A 24,016-nucleotide genomic window follows, 5' to 3' on the forward strand; every position below is an offset into this window, starting at 1 on the left:
ATTTTCCATTGGGGAATTTTGCCTTTACTTCTTGGCATATAGCCAAAACAGGAAGTGAAAAAAGAAATTGGGGCCATTTTTGGCTGAAAGCATACAAAGTTGACACACATGCTACAGTGGCTGGAAGAGCATGTAAAACCCTCTGCTACTGCTGATGCAAGTCTTTCCCCAGTGGCAGGGAAAGGGTTATTAAAATGGTTGCAAACTCCCACTGAACAGTTCTTATAGGTAAGCATTATTGAATGGCCACCCGTACCGTTCCTTCAGAGCCCTGTGCCATGGACGGCGGCTCCCACGCGCATGCGCAGGAGTGACGTCACGTGGCTCCGGCCACTCACAGAGCCGGAGTCCACGGACCCAGAAAGAAAACTGAAGATGGATGCAGTCTCCATCGGTGATAATACATCTATGGAGGGCTTCGTTTGCAGGTAAGTTTCACATAATGTGCTAGTATGTGATGCATACTAGCACATTATGGCTTTACTTCGCAAGGTCAGGGGAAAGAAAATAAAAATAGAACGTTAACCCTGCAGTTTACTTCCTCTTTAATGACCCGACCCAGCTGGTATAGGTCAGGTATTTATTGGACAGCACCTTTTGGGGGTCCAGTTACTGGATGGCAAATGAAGGCGATGCAAAATTAGAAGTTCCCACTTGGTTTTGACAGGTACCCGCTCCCACCCGCTCCCACTTCCGGTCAGATGCGCCACTGCCTGTTTCCCTTACGCACGATGCTGGCACTTGCACTCAAAGCTGATTGAAGACAACCAGTACATCTACAATTGGCTATATTTTGCAAAAAATAGATTAGAATTAGTGTATTTGGTATAAATTTTAGACTAAGCACCATTCTACAATGGAAAGCAGATTTTTTCTTTTGTGACATTACTGAACAAGCCCAAAAAAAAATAAAAAAAAAAATAAAAAAAAATGTATAAATAAAAACCTGCGCCAGCACTTACCACTAAAGACTGGTCTTGTGTGGGGTGGATATCCTCGCTCTCTACTGTCCTTCGGCAGTCTGAGCACACCCACAATGGAAGGTGCATCTTGGCATTGGCTTTAGGAGATGTAGAAAGTGCTAGTCTGCTTGAGTTTTTTGTGCTGCACTCAGAAAGTGCAAGGTCCTTACGTTCGCTTCTACAGAGAAGGCAGTGCTCTCCAGTTGTGTATGGAGCCCTCTGGCCCAGGCCAAATGTAAAGGGAGCCTGTAGAGTGTATAGAAATAAAATTAATCTTTAAGGGAAAAAAAACTGTTACTCATTCTCAGCAAAGGGCAATTCAAGTACAATATATATCTTTTTGTTTTGCTACTTGCTATCTACAAGTTAATAGGGTGCTAAATCTGCATTGAGTCAAATGAATGAATGCAGAGGTGGAACAGTGAAGGGTTCGTTTTTGGTCATGTTGAAAAAGAATGCAAACTCCCCTGTAGGATTTATGCCACAAAAAGCATTTACATTGTAAACCCACCTAACACAGCATTTAATACTAGTCTGATGTAGGGCTGAAACAACTAATCGATTAATCGACAACGAATTGATCATGAAATGAATCTATTACTATTTTCATGATCGATTAATTGGCCTGTATACAGAATGCATTATTTATTTACATATCAGGAAATACACTGCAGCACACATACAGCTCAGTACATTATCCATACAGGTCAGTAAGTGCCTGAGAACTTGTCAATGTGTGAGGAGCAATGCCTCATGGGACATGTAGTCCTGGGTAGGAAGTGATTGGTTCTAAAGGCAGAAATTCTTTACCTTGCTATTGGGGCACTCTATACTGTACTTAACGCAGAGCAAAAAGCAGTGTAGACACAGATCAAAAGCAAACTGCATAGGTGTGTACCGAGCCTTATCCTGGCCACACAAATCAATTTTCAGACGAGAATATTCAGATGAAAAATCTTTGTACATTCGCTGAAAGGAAGTTGTTTGAAATTTTCACTTCCTTTTAACATTCTGTTTTAAAACGAATGTAACTTCTGAACGAAAACCACATACACTGTTTGAAAATTCCTTTGACCAAGCAGTTTTATATTTCTAAATTGTCCTGTCACTGTGGTTGAAAACGAATGTCGATTTGACTCCACTAACGATTCAAAAATCGAATGAACGTTCTTAAAATTACTTTTTTTTTTGAAGCAACACATTTTTGCATGGTCAGCATATAATACATTACAGTTCTGTTTGAAAATCAGAAAAACCGTAAACATTTTTTTCTTTAAAAAAAAAAAAAAAAGATCGGAGTCTGGTGATGATATTTACCAGATTCAACCTCTAATAGTATATATCTCCTCTAATAGTATATACAGTATATCTCTTCTGTCTGTTATTCTCAGAGTGGATTAGAGATTTTGCTCTCTAACCATATAGTTGGTTATTTATTATTTACCAATGCATAGAGATTTAAAAACTTTTAAACGTTATATATTAACCACTTCCCGACCGGCGCACAACGATGTACGTCGGCAGAATGGCACGGGCACGTAAACTGGCGTACAGGTACGTCCATTTGAAATTGCCGCCCTGCCATCGTGTACGCGTCGGGACCCCCGCGAGTCCGGTTGCTGGGATACCCGTGATCGTCTCACGGGGAGGCTGAACGTGGAGATGCCGATGTAAACAGCATCTTCCCGTTCTGACTAGCAATAAGTGACACGGATCTCTGCTCCCTGTGATTAGAGCAGATATCAGTGTTCACCAACACAGCCACGCCTCCCACAGGTAGTAACACGCCCCTAGGACACTTAACCCTTACACTGCCACCCCCTGGTTAACCCCTTCACTGCCATTTACACAGGAATCAGTGCATTTGTATAGCAGTGATTGCTGTATAAATGACAATGGTCCCAAAAATGTGTCAAAAAATGTCCGATGTGTCCACCATAATGTCGCAGTCACAAACATCGCTGATCTCCACCATTACTAGTAAAAAAAATTAAAAAAATTAATAAAAATGCCATAAAACTATCCCCTATTTTGTAAACGCTATACATTTTTGCGCAAACCAATCAATTGCTTATTGCGATTTTTTTTACCAAAAATATGTAGAAGAATACGCATTGGCCTAAACGGAGGAAAACTTTTTTTTTAATATATATTTTTGGGGGATATTATAGCAAAAGTAAAAAATAATGCGTTTTGTTCCCAAATTGTCGCTTTATGTTTATAGCGCAAAAAATAAAAATGGGACTGGGCCCGTCTCAGCTCTGCTCAGTAAGTGAAGGCAGACCTTTTAGCCACCTGCTCAGTAGGGATCAGGGGATCGATCCCCCACTGAGCAAGCAGATCCCACAAAATGGAGGCACCCGTGTGAAAGGAGCCAAACTGTTTTTTTTTCACAGACAGGTTTACATATATGCTTTACTACTTTCACCCAAAGTATAGGGAATAATCAATCCGCATAAATACGCATAATTTACAATTGCCTGTTTATCCACATAACAGACTGAACTGACTGAAACAACTGGGATGTTTGCCTTGAAGTCCACAGGCAATATCTGACCTTGTTCAGTTCCCCGAATTGTCTGCAAGCAGCCAATTTACTGCAGGTGCTCAGTCACACGTTGTGTTTAAATACTAAAACAGTTCAGGCTTCAATAAGAAAATATGCTGCACTGCAAATGTATGATTAATGTTTACACAAGACCACTTTTGCCGCATATTAAATAAGACTGCTTAGTTCCATAACCTTAAAGCGGTAGTAAACCCGCTGAGGTTTTTTTTTTTTCTGACCTGCAAGGGAAAAGGCATAATGAGCTAGTATGCATCGCATACTAGCTCATTATGAAATACTTGCCTTAGAACGAGGCTCCAACATCTGGCCCGATCCACGCCGAGGGAGCCGACATGTTCCCTCGTCGTGTCTTCCGGGTATCTCCTCATTCTTTCCGGCAGGGTCCGGCATCTGCCGGATTTTCAGACGAGAATCCCCTGTGCGCATGCACCGCTGCAGTAAGCGGTGCGTTGCGAGGGGAATATCTCCTAAACCGTACAGGTTTAGGAGATTTTTTTTACCTACAGGTAAGTCTTATTATAGGCTTACGTGTAGGTAAAAGTTGTGCAAAAGACTATACAACCCACTTTAAAAAAATTTGTTGCAATACTAACGCACACGCTCACACACACACACGCGCACGCACAACATAAAAGCACCAAGAAGCACAGGGTTTTAATTACAGTACCTAGGAAAGAAATCTTTTGAAAGGCTCCCTGTTCACAATAGCTGAAGCAACCCCCTGCTGGATTTGCTTGCGATTATCGCAACAGGCTACTATAGCCGCTCGCTAGCGGTAATCACTGTCTTCTCCCGGCAGGGGCAGCTTCCCCGGTCAACATTGGCTATGTTGATTGTGGAATCAATTTCTTGGAAAAGAAATCTGCAGCATCTATAGCCTGCCTAAGGATCCTATCATGAGGCGGCTGTCTGGGGGGAGGATGTTGATTAGACATGTTTGGCTACCTGACTGTCGGTATTGCTCAAATAATCACTCCCATCTCTGCCATAGTAAACATATTTGTACGCACAGCAGGCCATTCTTGTACCTGACTTTTGAAGGCCTTGACAGCTTAAAAGGATAAGCGCAGGAAAAATAAAATAAATGTATATGCTGTACATATGCACCGATATGGCTGCATCATCAGCCCAATGCTGCAGCTGTCCACCACCAGCTCTCAGACCCAGAACTAAGCGATCATATGACTGCCGATTGCTCGGTTCTCAGTCTTCACTGAGCAGAGTGTGGTGACTGTCAGCCACTGCTCAGTCTCTGCAGAGCTCAATGGAATGCCAGGCTGTGGAGGGTGTGGAAGCAGCTGACTCAGGCTCTCAGTCGTACACTAGAAAATTTGGAACCCCCAAACAATTATATTTTCTGAAAGCAAAGTCCCTGTAGAATAAAATGGTGGCACTTTATCATATGCAAATTGTCAGGTGAAAAAAAAAAATACACAAATTTGAGTACAGACACAAAACACTCCATTGGGGTTGTGCCAAGTAAATAGATGAGCAAACATGTTGAGAAGCAAAATAGCCTGTGCCTGAGAAATGGCAAAAACTACCTAAATCTAAAAGCCTTTACCGGTTATCAATTTAGCATTAGAGATATGTTCACCTTTGTAAATAAAAAACTGGCTGTGTAAGCTGTCTCCCCGACACAATGAACTACCTAGAGCGGTCAACAGCTCCCTGGTAGTTTATTGAGAGCTGCAAGCCGGCAACCACAGCTGTAGGGAATTTCTGAATAGCAGCCCACCAGATCAAAAAAAAAAAAACTACCAATTTAATGGCTGGCGTGAGATTGGTTTTACCACTTTATCACCGCCCCACAGCAGATTTCCTGCTACAGGGCGGCTGCTCTGTGCAGTCACACACTAATATATACACGCACGCACACATATTTATATATATATATATATATATATATATATATATATATATATATATATATATATATATATATACACACACACACACACACACACACACACATACATATACATACATATACACACACACGATTCTGCACTTCCAAGTTTTGAGTGTGGGCCGCCGGCAGCTTGCTCCCACTGTGTAAAATCTACCGGGACCCGCGGATCGTTGAGTACTCACACAGAACGACCGTCTATGTAAACAAGGCAGACTGTCATTCCATGATGACAGAAGACATGGATCCTTTGTTTTTTACTAAAAATATGTAGCCGAATACATATTGGCCTAAATTGATGAAGAAATTAGATTTTTTTTTACATTTTTATTGGATACGTTTTAGAGCAGAAAGTAAAAAAATATATTTTTTTTTCCAAAATTGTTGGTCATTCTTTGTTTCTGACAAAAAAATAATTCATACACAGAGGTGATCAAACACCACCAAAAGAAAGCTATTTGCAGGAAAAAAAAGGACACATTTTACTTGGGTACAGCGTTGTACGACCGCGCATTTGTAAGTTAAAGAAATGCAGTGCCATATCGCAAAAAGTGGCCTGGTCAGGACAGAGGGTAAACCTTCCAGAGCTGTAGTGGTTAAGAACAGCAAGTAGTTAAAAAAAATCAAAACGTGGGATGCAAGGGCTCAATTTCCCAGGTCTTAAAAGGTGTGCTGGCAGCACATTCAAAAATCACCACTTGCAGATTGCAATATATAAATATATGTTGCACTTTTCAGGTGGTTAACCGGGGTTATGGCTAAAGATATCAGGCAGTTTTTTTTACTCATGCAAGTGGTCCAAGTGGCTCATTAGCCGCTGGAATGCTTTCAGAAGCATTGGGAAGGGACCCCCCATCCTCTCTCGCTGGTACAGCTGGCTGGACAAAGACCAGATCGCTTTTGATCGCCTCAATGGCCTTGGAGGAAGTGAACAATTTATATGAAGCAAAAGATCTAATTTTTGGGGTCTTTTTGACCCTCAATCTCTCCATAAAGAGGACTGGTCATCCTTATTTCTATTACAAGTGATGTTTACATTCCTTGTAATAATAAAAGTGATATAAAATGTAAAAATTAAAAAATAAATAAGGGACAGTGACAATTATGAATAAAAAAAAAAAATTGAAGCGCACCCATCCCTTCGTACTAGGGAACGCATGTTTAGGTCATGCATACACAGTGTTTGCACCACACATGTGAGGTATCACTGCAAACATTAGAGCAAGAGTAACATTTCTAGCACCAGACTTCCTCTGTAACTCTAAACAGGTAAACCTTTCAATATTTATAAAACATCTAAGCAGTAGGCAACATCTCATGGCAGTCTCAGCAGTCCTCAGCTCCAAGAATATAAATAACTTCCTCCTGAACGAGATTAGACTTGCACCAATAGACTGGTAATGGATGCCAATTCAAATAAGTAATCCACCAACAAAAAGTTTAACTGTGCAATTTCCGGCGGGAGTGGCAGCGGAGGGAGCCAACAATTGCAATGGATCCATAGAGATCCATGCTGGTGGGGTTGGGGGGGGGGGGGGAGTGAAAATGAGTGTGTGTGGGGGGGGGGGGGGGGGTAAATATTATAGGCAGAGGACAGTGTGTGGGGGGACAGAACAATCATTTGAGGTAGTGCAATAGCAGAGGTAGCAGTGGGTGACAAGTAGAGAGCCGGATAACTCTGATCAGAGGCTTGTTAGCCACTAATCAGAGCTATTGTTTAGTTCAGAAGATTCTGCTGAACATTTCTGATATAAGTTTATGGTCACTGAAGTGGCCACGAGCTTATAGCATTGGAGGAATATAGGTCCGTATGGACTTGGCCACCTGTGGCCAGTTCTGTAGGTGCGTACGGAATTGGCACTGAAAGGGTTATTTCATTAACGTGTACTTTTTCTCCAAAAATTGCGTTTGCAAAACCCCTGCACAATTACAGTCTGACATAGAAAATTGCAACAACCACCATTTTAGGGCTGCAACTAACGATTATTTTCATAGTCGATTAGTTGGCCGATTGTTTCGATTAATCGGTTAATAACCTTAAAAAAAAGGTGTGGTGTCTAATTTAGTTAATATGTAAAGTTTTAAAAAAAAGGCAATTTATTCTTAAATATCTCTATATGCAGTGGTAAATATAAATAACCAACTATATGGTTAGGGAGCAAAATATCTAATCCACTCTGAGAATAACAGACAGAAGAGATATACTGTATATATTAGAGGGGATATATACTGTATATACTATTAGAGGAGATATACTGTATATACTATTAGAAAAGATGTACTGTATATACTATTATAGGCTATATACTATTAGAGGAGAGATATAATGTATATACTAGAGAGATATACTGTATATATTAGAAGAGATGTACTGTATATATTATTATAGGCTATATATTGCATATACTATTAGAGGAGAGATATACTGTATATACTATTAGAGGAGAGATATACTGTATATACTATTAGAGAGGTTATACTGTATATACTATTAGAGAGGTTATACTGTATATACTATTATAGGCTATATACTGTATATACTATTAGAGGAGATATACTGTATATACTATTAGAGGAGAGATATACTATTAAAGGGTCAATCTGGTAAATATCAGACTCATCAACTTTAACCCCATTTTGTTACTGGCCGATTAATCGATTATGAAAATATTAATCGATTAATTTCATAATCGATTGGTTGTCGATTAATCGATTAGTTGTCTCAGCCCTACACCATTTTATTCCTAGGGTCTCTGCAAATAAAATAAAAAAAATTATAATGCTTTGGGGTTAAGTGATTTGCTAGCAAAAAATACTGATTTAGTTGAAAATAAAAAAAAGTGTCAGAAAGGGCCTGGTCTTCAAGTGGTTAACATATGCTAACAAAGAACACAACTCCACAATCCAACATATAATGTAAAAAGAGAGCCAATTTTTTTTTAATTCATGAGTTCTGAACCTATAGTATGTGTATACACACGTGGTGCCCCTTTGAACCCATTACACAGAGCTTTCAATGTGCGATGCAGAACCTGTCTCTTTTCAGACACATTTCAGACATGGCATGCGATTCGGACCGCTGTGCATATGTCTGTGCGATGAGTAGTCAGCCAGGACCCTTTTCTAGGCCTGCACTGAAATTGGACCACATAGGTTTTTTCACACCCATGCAATATGTTTCTTGCACCATTTGACAGTTTGCACTGTGATATGTGAACCCATCTGGGGGTGTTATTACCGTATATACTCGAGTATAGGCCGACCCGAATATAAGCCGAGGCCCCCAATTTACCCCCAAAAAACTGGAAAACTTATTGACTCGTGTATAAGCCGAGGGTGAGACATGGCTGTCCATCCCTGTGTGTCCGTCCATCCCTGTGTGTGTGTCCGTCCATCCATCCCTGTGTGTGTGTCCATCCATCCATCCCTGTGTGTGTGTCCGTCCATCCATCCATCCCTGTGTGTGTGTGTGTGTGTGTGTGTGTGTGTATTCATCCATCCATCCATCCCTGTGTGTGTGTGTGTGTGTGTGTGTGTGTGTGTATCCATCCATCCATCCGTGTGTGTGTGTGTGTGTGTGTGTGTGTATCCATCCATCCGTGTGTGTGTGTGTGTGTGTGTGTGTGTGTGTGTGTGTGTGTGTGTGTGTGTGTGTGTGTGTGTGTGTGTGTGTGTGTGTGTGTGTGTCCGTGCAGCCTTGTGTGTGTGTCCAGCCTACCTGTGTCCCGAGCCTCCTCTGTCCCGAGCCTCCTCTGTCCCGAGCCTCCTCTGTCCCGAGCCTCCTCTGTCCCGAGCCTCCTCTGTCCCGTGCCTCCTCTGTCCCGTGCCTCCTCTGTCCCGTGCCTCCTCTGTCCCGTGCCTCCTCTGTCCCGTGCCTCCTCTGTCCCGTGCCTCCTCTGTCCCGTGCCTCCTCTGTCCCGTGCCTCCTCTGTCCCGTGCCTCCTCTGTCCCGTGCCTCCTCTGTCCCGTGCCTCCTCTGTCCCGTGCCTCCTCTGTCCCGTGCCTCCTCTGTCCCGTGCCGTGCCGATGGATCGCCGCTCCAGGATCGCCGCTCTTCTCGGCGGCCATTCTACAATTCAAAAGCCGCGCCTCCTTCTCCGCCTCCGCCTGTGATAGGCGGAACACTCAATTTCCCAGCAGCCTGTGTTCCGCCTATCACGGACATCCTCTCATACTCGTCCGTAGTATGAGAATGAACGGATGTCCGTGATAGGCGGAACACTGACTGCTGGGAAATTCAGTGTTCCGCCTATCACAGGCGGAGGCGGAGAAGGAGGCGCGGCTTTTGAATTTTAATGTCCGCCGTCTGTCTGCTCGATACGCTGATCGAGCAGTCAGACAGCGGTGACTCGAGTATAAGCCGAGGGGGCACTTTCAGCCTCAAAAAAGAGGCTGAAAATCTCGGCTTATACTCGAGTATATACGGTAACTTTTTATTGACACCTGAAGCAGTTCGCATAGGACAGGGTGAATTGCCTGCGAGTCCTGTGCCATGCAGAAAACCAGCACTGGAATTGCACTGGTTCCTGCATCGCCCTAGCGTTAACCAGCAGTGAAAGTAAAATTCCAGAAGAATCCCAAGAAATCCCCCTATAACACCTAGCTTGTCTAAGATAGATCTGTACGCTTGACCTATTTTCAGGACGCTCCAGTCCAATTAAGTGATTTGGCGTCTGAGTCAGCCAGCAGCTGCTGCAGGGGAGAATAGGGTGCACAAACAGGTAGGCTTACTAAAGCCCATAGGTGAAGTCACCCCTCCCAGCCGTTGTCTAGCACTACATTTTATATGATTTTTTGGGCTCAGAGAGAAAGAAAAAAAAAACACACATGTATAATTTCCCTTTAAGTAAAAAAAAAAAAAAAAAAATACATATTATGCATAAGTAATTCTTGTTAGACCCCTTTCACACCAAGGGCATTTTGCAGGCGCTATAGCATTAGAAATAGCACCTGCAATCCACCCTCAAACTGCTGCACCATTGTCTCCAGTGTAAAAGCCTGAGGGCTTTCACACCTGAGCGGTGCGCTGGCAGGACGTCAGGAAAAGTCCTGTCAGCAGCTTCTTTGGAGCAGTGAAGGAGCGCTGCTCCTTGAAATCAATGGGGCAGCACTGCAAAACGCCGCTATTGCGGTTGTTAGTTGGGGGGAAAGCGCCCCGCTAGCAGCCGAAATGTGCTGCAAATCCGACGGTAAAACGCCGCTAAAAATAGCAGTGTTTTACCACGGATGCTATGGGCGCAGCAGTGTGAAAAGGGTCTAAGTCTTTCATTCAATACAATCTTTTCGAAAGAGAAAATGGTTTCAGTTTTCTAATGGCGGTGGACATGGTTGAATCTACAAGGAAGCTTTAGGTGATGGCCATTGGCCCCCCTCACTACACACAGAATCAAGCCCCGACCCCTTCAACCTTGGCAAACAGATGTCACTAGAAGTCTTAAAAAACTTAGTCATGCTCATGAGCGCCTGTGGCGCAAGACCAAGTCTCAGAAAGATTTCAACCAATATAAATCTGCCCTCCAAAATTACAATTCTAGCCTCCTCTCTGCCAAGCAGAACTATTTTATCACTCTCATCAGCAACCTATCATCCCGTCCCCGTCAACTCTTCTCTACTTTCAACTCTCTACTTCGTCCTCCACCGCCTCCACCCGCCAACTCACTCTCTGCCCAGGAGATTGCTAATCACTTCAAACAGAAGATTGATACAATTCGCGCGGAGATCTCTACTGTTCTGATACCCTCCACGCTTTACACATCATGCCCACAGGCACAATCATTACTTCCCTCTTTCAACCCCACCACTATAGACAAAGTTGCTAAACTACTTGGTAATGTCCACCTTACCACCTGCCCTCTGGATCCAGTTCCCTCGCAAATGCTGCGTTCACCCTCTGACTCTATGCTACACTCTCTAACTCACATCTTCAATCTCTCCCTCTCTTCCGGCATCTTCCCCAACTCTCTAAAACATGCACTTGTCAAACCCATACTTAAAAAACCCTCACTGGACCCATCCAATCCTAACAACCTATGCCCCATCTCCTTGCTCCCCTTTTTATCCAAACTACTCGAACGTCTGGTCTACAACCGACTTAGTGTCCACCTCGCTGATAATAGCCTTCTCGATCCCCTTCAGTCTGGATTTCGTCCTCAACACTCCACAGAAACTGCTCTCCTAAAACTAACAAACGATCTACTAACGGCCAAAACCAATCGACATTATTCTGTACTCCTCCTCCTGGACCTCTCTGCTGCCTTTGATACGGTTGACCACCCCCTCCTTCTTAAAAAACTCCACACCTTTGGTCTCCGTGACCTTACTCTACGATGGTTCTCTTCCTACTTATCCAACCGCACCTTTAGCGTTTCTTACAACTCTACTTCCTCCTCTCTCCTCTTCCTTTCTCTGTTGGGGTCCCCCAAGGTTCTGTTCTTGGACCACTCCTATTTTCAATCTATACCTCCTCCCTGGGTCAACTGATAGCCTCCCACGGCTTCCAATACCACCTCTATGCTGACGACACCCAAATCCATTTCTCTACCCCTCAGCTCACTCCCTCTGTCTCCTCACGTATCACTAATTTACTATCAGATATATCAGTCTGGATGTCACATCACTTCCTCAAAATCAATCTATCCAAAACCGAACTTATAATTGTTCCTCCCCCATATGCCCCTTCCCCTGATCTCCCTGTCAAAATTGATGGCACAACCATAAGCCCATCCCCTCACGCCAAGGTTCTAGGTGTAGTGTGTAGGTGTAGGTGTTCTAGGTGTAGTCCTGGACTCTGAACTCTCCTTCAAGCAACACATCCAATCACTGTCCAAATCCTGCCGTCTCAACCTCTGCAACATCTCCAAAATTCGCCCCTTTCTAACCAATGACACAACAAAGCTCTTAATTCACTCGCTGGTCATCTCCCGCCTCGACTACTGCAACTCCCTCATTGGCTTACCTCTACATAGTCTATCACCTCTTCAATCCATTATGAATGCCGCTGCCAGACTCATCCACCTTACCAATCGCTCTGTGTCTGCTACTCCTCTCTGTCAATCCCTCCACTGGCTTCCGCTCAGCCAAAGAATTAAATTCAAAATACTAACAACTACATACAAAGCCATCCACAATTCTGCCCCCAGCTACATCACTAGCTTAGTCTCTAAATACCAACCTACTCGTTCTCTTTGTTCCTCTCAAGACCTCCTGCTCTCTAGCTCCCTCATCACCTCCTCCCATACTCACCTCCAGGACTTTTCCAAAGCCTCTCCAATCCTATGGAATGCCCTACCCCAATCTGTCCGCTTATCTCCTACTTTATTAGCTTTTAGACGAGAGATCCCTGAAAACACTTCTCTTCAGAGAAGCCTACCCCACCCACACCTAACAACTGTATTTTCATTTTCTCCATCAGCTCATCCCCCCACAGTTAATACCTTTTGTTTCAACTTGACCCTCCCTTCTAGATTGTAAGCTCTAACGAGCAGAGCCCTCTGATCCCTCCTGTATTGATTTGTATTGTAAGTGTACTGTCTGCCCTCATATTGTAAAGCGCTGCGCAAATTGTTGGCGCTATATAAATCCTGAAGAATAATAATAATAATAATAATGGCCACTTACAAAGACATGGTAGAGAGGGAAAATAAACCAAAAATCCAGAAAAAAAAACATGATACGAAGGTTATAAATTGAGTTGCAGTTCGGTGAGTAAATAAGTATTTGATCCTCTACCAATCAACAATAATTCTGGCTCCCACAGACTGGATACAGTATGTGCTCATGCAGTACACAGATACTTTATTAATTTGTACTTACAGGTAAGCCAATAAGGCTTACCTGTAGGTAAAATTAATATCTCCTAAACCTGTATGGTTTAGGAGATATTCACCCTGCATGCAGCCACTGATGTCAGCGGCGCATGCGCTGTAAATGGCCGGCTGAAGGTCCGGTAGTGCCGGGTAGAAGACTCGCGCGCATGCACGGGAGTGACATCATCGCGGCTCCGGCCACTCACAGCACCAGAGCCTCGAACCTGGAAGAAACGCTGAGGGCAAAACGTCAGCTCCCTCGGCGTGGACCAGCCTGCAGTACAGGGACCTCGTTCTTAGGCAAGTATTTCATAATGAGCTAGTATGCACCTCATTATGTCTGTGCCTTACAGGGTTTTTATTTTTTTTTTACATTTTTTTTTCTGATGGTATACAACTGCTTTAAGAAAGTGCTCTTAATGACAACTCATTATGTCTATAAAAGACACCTGTCCACAGAATCTTTTTCTTCCATTCAAACCTCCCCATCATGGGCAAGACCAAAGAGCTGTCAAAGGACATCAGGAACAAGATTGTAGACCTGCACAAGGCTGGAATGAGCAACAAGACCATCAGCAAGAAGCTTGGTGAGAAGGAGACAACTGTTGGAGTGATTATTCAAAAGAAGAAGAAATACAAAATAACCATCAATCCCCCTCGGTCTGGGGCTCCATGCAGGATTTCACCTCATGGGGAAAGGATGGAAAAAGTGAGGGATCAGCCCAGAACTATATGGGAGGAGCTTGTGAATGATCTAAAGGCATTTGGGACCACAGCCACCAAATAAACCATTGGTAACACAATACACCGCCATGGATTGAAATCCTGCAGCTTCCGCAAGGTCCCCCTCCTCAAGAAGGCATACGTACAGGCCTGTCTGAAGATTGCCAATGAACATCTAAATGATTCAGAGAAGGATTGGGAGAAAGTGCTGTGGTCAAATGAGACTAAAATTGAGCTCTTCGCCATTAACTCGACTTGCAGTGTTTGGAGGAAGAAAAATGGTGATTGTGACCGCAAGAACACCATCCCTACAGTCAAGCACAGGGGTGGAAACATTATAAAATCGGTGGGACTCCAATTTCAAATGACGCACCGATTTGAAAAAAAGATTGCTGCTCTATTTTTTGAGATTTTGGGTGCAACTTCCATAGACACCTGTGCCACTTTCAAATTCTGCTACTTTAAGTGAAGTAGCACGACTTTAACCACTTGACCACTGGGCACTTAAACACCCTTAATAACCAGACCAATTTTCAGCTTTCGGTGCTCTCGCATTTTGAATGACAATTACTCAGTCATGCAACACTGGACCTATATGAAATTTTTGTCCTTTTTTTCACACAAATAGAGCTTTCTTTTGGTGGTATTTAATCACCACTCGTTTTTTTTTTTTTTTCTGTGCTATAAAAGAAAAAATACAGAAAATTCTGTAAAAAAATGAATTTTTCTTTGTTTCTGTTAGAAAATTTAGCAGATTAGTAATTTTTTCTTCATAAATTTTGGCCAAAATTTATACCACTACATATCTTTGGTAAAAATAAGTACAAATTGGTGGATATTATTTGGTCTTTGTGAAAGTTATAGAGTCCACAAGCTATGGTGCCAATATCTGACAATTGATCACACCTGAAGTACTGACGGCCTATTTCAATTCTTGAGACCCTAACATGCCAGAAAAGTACAAATACCCCCCAAATGACCCCTTTTTGGAAAGAAGACATTCCAAGGTATTTAGTAAGAGGCATGATGAGTTTTTTGAAGTTGTCATTTTTTTCCCACAATTCTTTGCAAAATCAAGATTCTTTTTACTTTTTTTTTTTCACAAAATTGTCATATTATCAGGTTATTTCTCACACACAGCATATGCATACCACAAATTACACCCCAAAACACATTCTGTTATTACTCCCGAGTATGGCGATACCACATGTGTGAGACTTTTACACAGTGTGGCCACATACAGAGGCCCAACATGCATGGAGCGCCATCAGGTGTTCTGGAGCACCCAGGACAATTCTGACATTTCTCTCCTACATGTAAAAATCATCATTTATTTGCTAGAAAATTACATAGAACTCCAAAACATTATATATGTTTTTTTAGCAAACACCCTGGAGAACAAAGGTGGTCTTTGCAACTTTTTATCTCGCACGGTATTTGCGCAGTAATTTTTCGAATGCTTTTTTTTGGAAAAAAAACAGTTTTGTGCTTAAAAAAAAAAAACAGTAAAGTTAGCCCAATTTTTGCATAATGTGAAAGATGAAGTTACGCTGAGTAAATAGATACCTAATATGTCACTCTTCAAAATTGCACACGCTCGTGGAATGGCGCCAAACGTCGCTACTTAAAAATCCCCATAGGCGAAGATTTAAAAATTTTTTACTGGTTATATGTTTTGAGTTACAGAGGAGGTCTAGGGCTAGAATTATTGCTCTCGCTCTAACGTTCGCAGCGATACCTCACATGTGTGGTTTGAACACCGTTTTCATATGTGGGCGGGACTTACGTATGCGTTCGCTTCTGCATGCGAGCACATGGGGACAGGGGCGCTTTAAAAAAAAACATTTTTTTTATTGTTCATTTTACTTTATTTTAGTTTGACATTTTTTTCCCCAAAAATAATTTTTTTGATCACTTTTATTCCTATTACAAGGAATGTAAACATCCCTTGTAATAGGAATATGGCATGACAGGTCCTCTTTACAGTGAGATGTGGGGTCAATAAGACCCCGCATCTCACCTCTAAGCTGGGAAGCCTGAAAAAAAAAAAAAAAAAGATTCTGGCTTTGATCGTATTAGCGATTCGGTAGAAGCACCGGAGGGCGGCGGGAGGTGTCTATGTCTATGGCTGGGTATTGCAGGGTATCACTGACTATGGCTGGGTATCTCAGAGTATGGCTGGGTATCTCAGAGTATGGCATTGCAGGGTATTGGCGGGTGTTGCAGAGCATTGCAGGGTATTGGCGGGTGTTGCAGAGCGTTGCAGAGCATTGCAGAGTATTGGCGGGTGTTGCAGAGTGTTGCAGGGTGTTGCAGGGTGTTGCAGGGTGTTGCAGGGTGTTGCAGGGTGTTGCAGGGTGTTGCAGGGTGTTGCAGAGTGTTGCAAGGTGTTGCAGAGTGTTGCAAGGTGTTGCAGGGCGTTGCGGAGTGTTGCAGGGCGTTGCGGAGTGTTGCAGGGCATTGCGGAATGTTGCAGGGCATTGCAGAGTGTTGCAGGGCATTGCAGAGTGTTGGCGGGCATTGCAGAGTGTTGGCGGGCATTGCAGAGTGTTGGCGGGCATTGCAGAGTGTTGGCGGGCATTGCAGAGTGTTGGCGGGCATTGCAGAGTGTTGGCGGGCATTGCAGAGTGTTGGCGGGCATTGCAGAGTGTTGGCGGGCATTGCAGAGTGTTGGCGGGCATTGCAGAGTGTTGGCGGGCATTGCAGAGTGTTGGCGGGCATTGCAGAGTGTTGGCGGGCATTGCAGAGTGTTGGCGGGCATTGCAGAGTGTTGGCGGGCATTGCAGAGTGTTGGCGGGCATTGCAGAGTGTTGGAGGGCATTGCAGTGTTGCAGGGCATTGCAGAGTAATGGCAGGGTATTGCAGAGTAATGGCAGGGTATTGCAGAGTAATGCAGAGTAATGGCAGGGTATTGCGGAGTAATGCAGGGAATCGAGGGGTTAATTTTTGGTGAGCAGCGATGTGGGCACTGCAGATGCAGCCCACATCGCTGCTGACACCGATCTCTTCCCCCTCCGCTGTACCGATCGGTACAGAGAGGGGCAGGGAGGAACCGGCGTCATAACATGACGCCGGCTTGTTTACAAGTGATCACTCCGTCATTTGACCAGCGGTCACGGATGCTCTCGTGTGCGCGCCCCAGGGGGCGCGCGAGAGCAGAATTCTGGGAGGCCGTTAATTAACGGCCTCTCAGAGTTAAACAACCGCCCTGAAGCCGTTAATCGGCAATGGGCGGTTGTTAAGTGGTTAAAGTCGCATTCAGTGTGAACCATTCCTTCACTTCTAGTCTAGTAAAAAAATAAAAAATAAAAAAAAAAAAGGCCAGGAAGTGGAATAAATCTCTCCAACAGCAACACAGGTAGAAGTAAAAATGCTTTTTTACATTTTAGCTAGAAAATGTTAGCTTTTAATTCTTGTCCATTCCTCTGTTGCAGATATTTCCTCACTTCCTGTCTACTAAAATCATGGTCCCCAGAACAGAAAGGGGAATCTAACAGAAACCCAGATAGAAGTAAAACTAACAGGGGTTCTAATTTGCATTTCTAATTTTTATATTCACTTTTTGTAGTCTGAAATATGGATATATTTACTCATCTATTGCAAATATATATATTGATATTTCCTTATCTGCTACATCTTAGGCGTTGCTTAATCACAATCAACTTTTCTTTCCAAGAAAAATGCTTACCTGTGGTACACCTGTGAAGTCCGAACTGAGGGGTCCATCGGAGAAAGGGGTACCATTTAATGCAATCTGAAGGAAAGAGGGAGACAATAAAATGTATTTTAATAATGTCAACTATACCAGCAAGTCCTAGTAGTCATTTCAGTAAGTACTAGATTACAGTCATTGGTTTCAAACTATGTAGCTATATCAAAATAAGTCATTTAATTATGTCAGATGATAAATGCTGTCTGTCTGTAGCTCTCCATGTCCATGCAAAAAGCAAACTATTTCATGTGTGTACCATTTCATACACCTTACCAGCAGGGATTAGCTTGCACGTGTTCAGTCACTGTATGGAGCCAACTGAGGGCGAAGCATTCACCACCCCATAGTTACTGCTTCCTGGCAGACTCGCTCACAAGGGCCCGACTAGGATCCGAACATGCCCAAGCTCAACCCCTACCTAAAGTGTGTTTTTTTGGGGGGTTTAACACACATCCTGTTCTCCTAAACAACGTTATACAGCACAGTGCTTGTGCTGTGAAATGTGTCCCCCTGTAACACCTAAAAAACCTGGCTAATCCTATCTGGCTATGCCCTCCCCCCTGTAAACTGACCACGGTGTATCAAGGCTGCTGAGCCCTACACCATGGTCACCTTACGTGCCTCTGTCACCCGCAGCCATACTCTGTCCTCTCCATCCTCTCCCCCTCCCTTGCTTGTTGCACCCCCTGCCCCCTTCTGCTCCTGCTGCTCTCAAAATTCATTAAAAAATGCTCCCATCCCCTCTATAATATAATACATGCTCCTTTACCCGCTTTATCGAAAAAATGCACTTATTTGTACCTATATTAGAGCATCTCCCGGTGATCACATGACTCTTCATCGCTCTCTCTCCTCTCCAGCTAATGTCAGCGGCAGTCCTCAGCCCACCTGCTGGAGCCGGCAGCCTGGGAGAGGAGAGAGCCAAAGAGTCACTTGATCACCGGGAGATGCTCTGATCTAGGTACAGAATCAGATTGGCGTATTTTTTTTAAATATAATACAGGCACACTTTGTGGTATATTACAGAGGGGATGGGAGATATTTATTGAAGTGGGTTAACAACCATAAATAAAAATTCTGGCTTTACAAAAAAACAAAAAAAAAACAAACAAACACAAAAAAAAAAAAAAACAATGTCCACAAGAAATGCAACCACAGTGTTCTTGGCATTGCTGTCTGGACTACACAGCGCCTGAGTGTAAATTGTCTTCTGGAGCAATTGTTCTCAGACTGCTTGGACCGAATTTACTTATTTTTTCACTTCACCACCTACAAAAATCTGATGACACTTCAGTCACATCACAATCTCTGCAATCAGAGTTAAGGAGAAGGAAGACTGCTGTGGTGGCAAAAAAGAAAACAAACGAAGGTACCAAATTTTAACCACTTGCTGACCATACTATAGCCAAATGACGGCTACAGCGCAGCCGGACCGTTCTGAGAGTCTTTCATATGACATCTTCCCTAACACTGTTGATCACAGATTGAGGTAAAGCACCAATCAGCGGCTCTTTACCACATGATCAGCCGTGTCCAATCACGGTGTAAAACAGAAGCTGGTTATCGGCTTTCCTTTCCTCACACTTTTTTTGTTTAATCACCTTTGGGTTTTTTATTCTTTGCTAAATATCACCAAAAAAGCTCTATTTATGTGAAAAAAAACATGATAAAAATTTAATTTGGGTACGGCATTGCATGATCGCACAACTGTCATTCAAAGCGAGATAGGACCACTCACACCTCAAATTTCTTTTTGATTTTTATCTAATTTATTTTAATAGAATGCTTTTGGAGTAAAAATCTATCTAAAGATCATTTTGCCATTTAAGATACATTAATAATTGAGTTTATTCAGCATGAATTGAGCTTAGTTATTAGCATGAGGCTGTATATTCTGCAATATTAAAATTTTTGGTAAACTCAAAGAATCCAAGCTCCTCAAGCTAAGATAGCATGCACTGCATTTATGCATTCACACAATTTCACAGCAACCATGAGATAAAACATTCGGGAATATTCCTTTACCCCATTGTTTTGCAAGTCTATGTAGACTACAAACTGTATGATTAAATTGGTTCTGATATTGCAGTTTTACTAACCGGAAAGCTTATTCTATATATATTATAGATTCTAACTACCAGCAAGAATAAGTCCTTACATTTAAAGAGCACCTGTAATTTCAGATCCATCATGGCAGTGCCTGTTAGTGGGCATCCACTCACGTGATGCCGCCATGTCCCTCACCTTGTTGTGTCACTGCCGCATCACCAGCCATCTAATTAAAGTGAATATGCCTTTCGGTGAGTCAACAGCAGGTCAGAGGAGGTTAAAGTGAATGGGCCTTTCGGTGAGTCAACAGCAGGAGCCGCTGTGGGACAGAGATGACAGTTGTTCTTTAAAAATTATGATTTAGAGTGGATTTAAATAAAGCCTTTTTACTAGTGAGTTAAATCAAATCCACCCTGGTGGTTGCAGAAGTGAGGTGTTAAAGTGGTTGTAAACCCTCCCCCACAACTTTGTCCCATGTAAATCAGCATACAAAACCCTAATGAACACTGCTTGTAGATATCTCCTTACTTGCTTAGTATTGTTGTAATCCTTTTTGTTCTTTAGAATGACATCACTGAGCATGCCCAGATCTCCCCTGATTTAGGGCACACTCTGGGCGCTTATCTATCTGTTATCAGGAATTCCTACAGTACAGCACTGAACTCCCAGGAGGCTGCATAATAAACTCAGAGCTTTCTCCTACACATCATGTGACATCACATAGAGAAATAACTACAGTCTTATCAGCTGAAGCCAATAGGACTCACACAGTCAAACACTAGATAAGCAGCTCAAGTAAATACTATAAAAAAAAAAAAAAGTCAGCTATGAACAGGGAAGCAGGGTTACCATAGAAACGTTGGATTGAGAAGGAGGCTTGGTTAACCGTACAGGAAGTACTCAATGTAAGGGCGGAAATACACTCCACTGTGGACTCCAAAAACAATACTTAAGATGGCGCTGCCTTAACCCTGGAAACAAGTTTTTTAAAGTTTCTTTAAACAGTAAGTAATATGCAATTTGGGCTGGATTGCAGTGGCTATAGTTTGACAATTACTTTTTATAATGGACTAAATGGAAATAAGCATCAGATTGGGAGAGTTTACTTCCTCTTTAAATATGTCTACAAACGTCGTACATTGGACAACAATAAATCTTTCCCATAACTTCAACATTGGCAACTTCCCACAGTTGAACATTTCCAGTATGTACAAATCACCATCAAATTCATAGCCTGCTTAGACATCATGGGGACCCACCAAAACACCTAACACCCTTTGAGAACCGATGCAGAAAAAACCCCACACTTGAAATGTTTCGTTTCTGCTTTATATGCGCCCCTGACCAATTCGATCTATTTGGGCTCCCTTTACCATACACATTCAAGTGGGCTGCAGATCTTGGCAGAACTCCAAATTTGGTTTGCCTTCAACTGCTCCCAAAACATCCTTGACCAGGAAAATGCTCAGATGCTCTCTCGTGGTATATGACCTCTGATCGTATTTTTACCCCCTCAGTGTCCCCAATGTGCTTCCGGGGTTGTAGAGAGATGGAACCCTCCTCTACATCTGGTGGGCATGTTTTAAAGCAATCCGGTTTTGGACACGTGTTTATACAAAGATTTGCTCCGCTCTTGATGTCACCATAGCACACAACCCCTGGGAAGCCTATATGAACCTAACCCATCTCTAAGACTCAGTGGAAATTGGTGGAGTTTGTGTTTCTGGCCGCACGGCAAACTCTTGCCTGGGCGTGGAGACAACCTTTTCTTAATGCCGTTCATTTCAATTTAGGAAATTATGTACGCCCAGTCCCTTAAGGTTTTGGGCCCTTGGATAGATTAGACCACTCGTGAATATTGACAGCAGTTTGCTTTCCAACGTAAACTGCCTCAGTGGAGGCTAATGAAGCCCAATGGTGGGTCCACTCTGTTCTTCCCTTCCCTTTCTCCTCCTCCTCTCTCTTTTTTATCATCTCTTACCCAGGCAAGTGTTTTTGATATTTCATGCAATAAAGGGGAGTCAATTACAGTAAAATATCAAAAGCACAGGAAACTTGCTGTGGATTCCAGTACATGGGTGTGCCATTAAGAATTAACAGGACCTAGATAAGTGATTTATTTTTTTAATCTAATTTTTATTTAAAATATTTTTTTTTTATTTAAAGGTTTTTATTTTATTTTTATCAGGTGTGGTAAATTGGCATTGTTTATGCCCCTCACTGCATCCTAGGGCACACTACACTGTAAAAAAAACAACATTTAATGTATTCTTTCCTTCAATGCTGACAGTAGTTAGTTACTTAAAGTACAGAACTTCTCCCAATGTTTGGAACACTCTAATGATTAATGCCAGTCTGGAAATTTGTTTGTGGTCCAGATATTCTGTGACCTTGAGGCCACATTCACACCAACAAGTGTCACATTTTCAAGTGTTTTTTGGAGCAGAATTGCTCATTTTTGCAGTTTTGTCAGACATTTTTCAATTAAAAAGGTGTGGGGGTGCTGCTGAAAAATCAGTTTGAGCAGAAAATGTGCCATGAAAACGCTCGAAAAAAAAAAAAGCTCAAGTCAAGCTTCCTAGGCGATTCTATTGCAGCATATGAGCGAAAGGCATTTAGCTACAAGCAACAGAATGTTCAAATGTGAACAAGGGATATTGAAGACAATGGGTTTTTACTTGTTGAGCTTCGAGCTGCGAGCTACAAAACACTCAAGTGTGAACAGGGCCTTAAAGAACTGGAACACGATCAAGTGAAATGTGTGGAAATTAACTACTTTTGTGCACAACCTAAAAAGAAGAGTCCTTGGAGTGCGATTACCCCAATTCTTACACCATCAAAGCCTTTAAAACATGGTCAAGTCACAACAAAATTAACTGAAGTTAACCGGTTCCCGACCGGCACACGCCGATGTACGTCGGCAGAATGGCACGGGCAGGCATATTGGCGTACAGGTAAGTCCAAGCTTTAATGCCGCCCTGCCATCGCGAGCACGCTGCCGGCGGCGCGCTCGCGTGCTGGTCGGGACCCCCGTGAGTCCAGTCGCAGGTCCCGTGGACTCTAGCAACTAGTGATGGTGATCTCTGCTCCATGTGATTGGAGCAGAGATCAGTGTTCACTAAATGAAAGCCCAACCCCCCCACAGTTAGTAACACACCCCTAGGAACACTTAACCCCTACACTGCCACCCACTGGTTAACCCCTTCACTGCCAGTGTCATTTACACAGGAATCACTGCATTTATATAGCAGTGATTGCTGTATAAATGACAATGGTCCCAAAAATGTGTCAAAAATGTCTTTTGCACAAACCAATCAATAATCGCTTATTGCGATTTTTACCAAAAATATGTAGAAGAATACGTATCGGCCTAAACTGAGGGAACATTTTTTTTTTATATATATATTTTTGGGGGATATTTATTATAACAAAAGGTAAAAAATAATGCGTTTTTTTCAAAATTGTCATTCTATTTTTGTTTATAGCACAAAAAATAAAAAGCGGAGGGGTGATCAAATACCACCAAAAGAAAGCTCTATTTGTGGGGAAAAAGGACGTCAATTTTGTTTGGGAGCCACGTCGGAAATGCTTGTAGTTTGCTGTGGGGATCTTACCGGGAAGTGTGAGCTGGTACCTGTCAAAACCAGGTACCCGCTCACCTCCAAAAAGTGCCAAATGTGGCAGTGGAGGGTGCGAACAAGCTGAGCCTCCCCTGTTAGGTACAGCTCTGCTTTAACTGGTGTGGGCAAGTATGTTAGCTGTGAAATAGAACTGATGAAAAAAAAAAAAAGTCAACTTGATTTTCATGTAGCCATTACTCCTCAATAGATCATTGGCTTATCTGGCCCTAACCAGAGGGGAAAAGAAAAGGTCAGCTCCTATGGTGCAATTGACTCCTTACATATTTTTCTGCAAGATCATGCCCACGAAGACCAGCAGAGAGGCAGGGAAGAGCATTACATATGAGGTTATTTAATAGTGAAACGGTAAAATGGTCACTCATGAAAAGTTAAGTTGATAATGCTATTTAAATGTTTGTATTTAAAAAAACTTAGCACATTCTTTCTCTAATGAATGTCCTACTTTTTTTTTACATTTCTAAGAAAAAGCTCTTGCATAAGAGCCGGTTCACACAGCGGGCGATGCGAGGCGACACGACTCGCCTCGCAAGTCGCCCCCGTTCTGTACAATGGAACCGTTCTGAGAGGAGCGACTCGAGTCGCTCCGACTCAGAAAAAAGGTTCCTGTACTACTTTTGGGCGACCTCGGGGCGACTTGCATTGACTT

The 24,016-nt window shown here is 42.8% G+C and overlaps 1 protein-coding gene across 4 annotated transcripts in view; it reads right to left on the reverse strand.

Moving 5' to 3' along the window:
• Positions 1-24,016, reverse strand: part of FAM193A (family with sequence similarity 193 member A) — a 201,403-nt gene that overhangs the window by 133,461 nt on the left and 43,926 nt on the right. For all 4 annotated transcript variants that reach the window (XM_077477904.1, XM_077477903.1, XM_077477906.1 and 1 more), the window contains exons 2-3: positions 17,657-17,722; positions 963-1,208 (exon numbers count right to left, since the gene is read on the reverse strand). In XM_077477904.1, the coding sequence (XP_077334030.1) occupies positions 963-1,049 (87 nt within the window). In that variant the 5' untranslated portion in view covers positions 1,050-1,208; positions 17,657-17,722. The remainder of the gene's footprint in view (positions 1-962; positions 1,209-17,656; positions 17,723-24,016) is intronic.

Source organism: Lithobates pipiens, unplaced genomic scaffold, assembly GCF_037356315.1.
Source record: "Lithobates pipiens isolate NorthernLeopardFrog02 unplaced genomic scaffold, aLitPip1_a1.2 Scaffold_13, whole genome shotgun sequence".
NCBI lineage: Eukaryota > Metazoa > Chordata > Amphibia > Anura > Ranidae > Lithobates > Lithobates pipiens.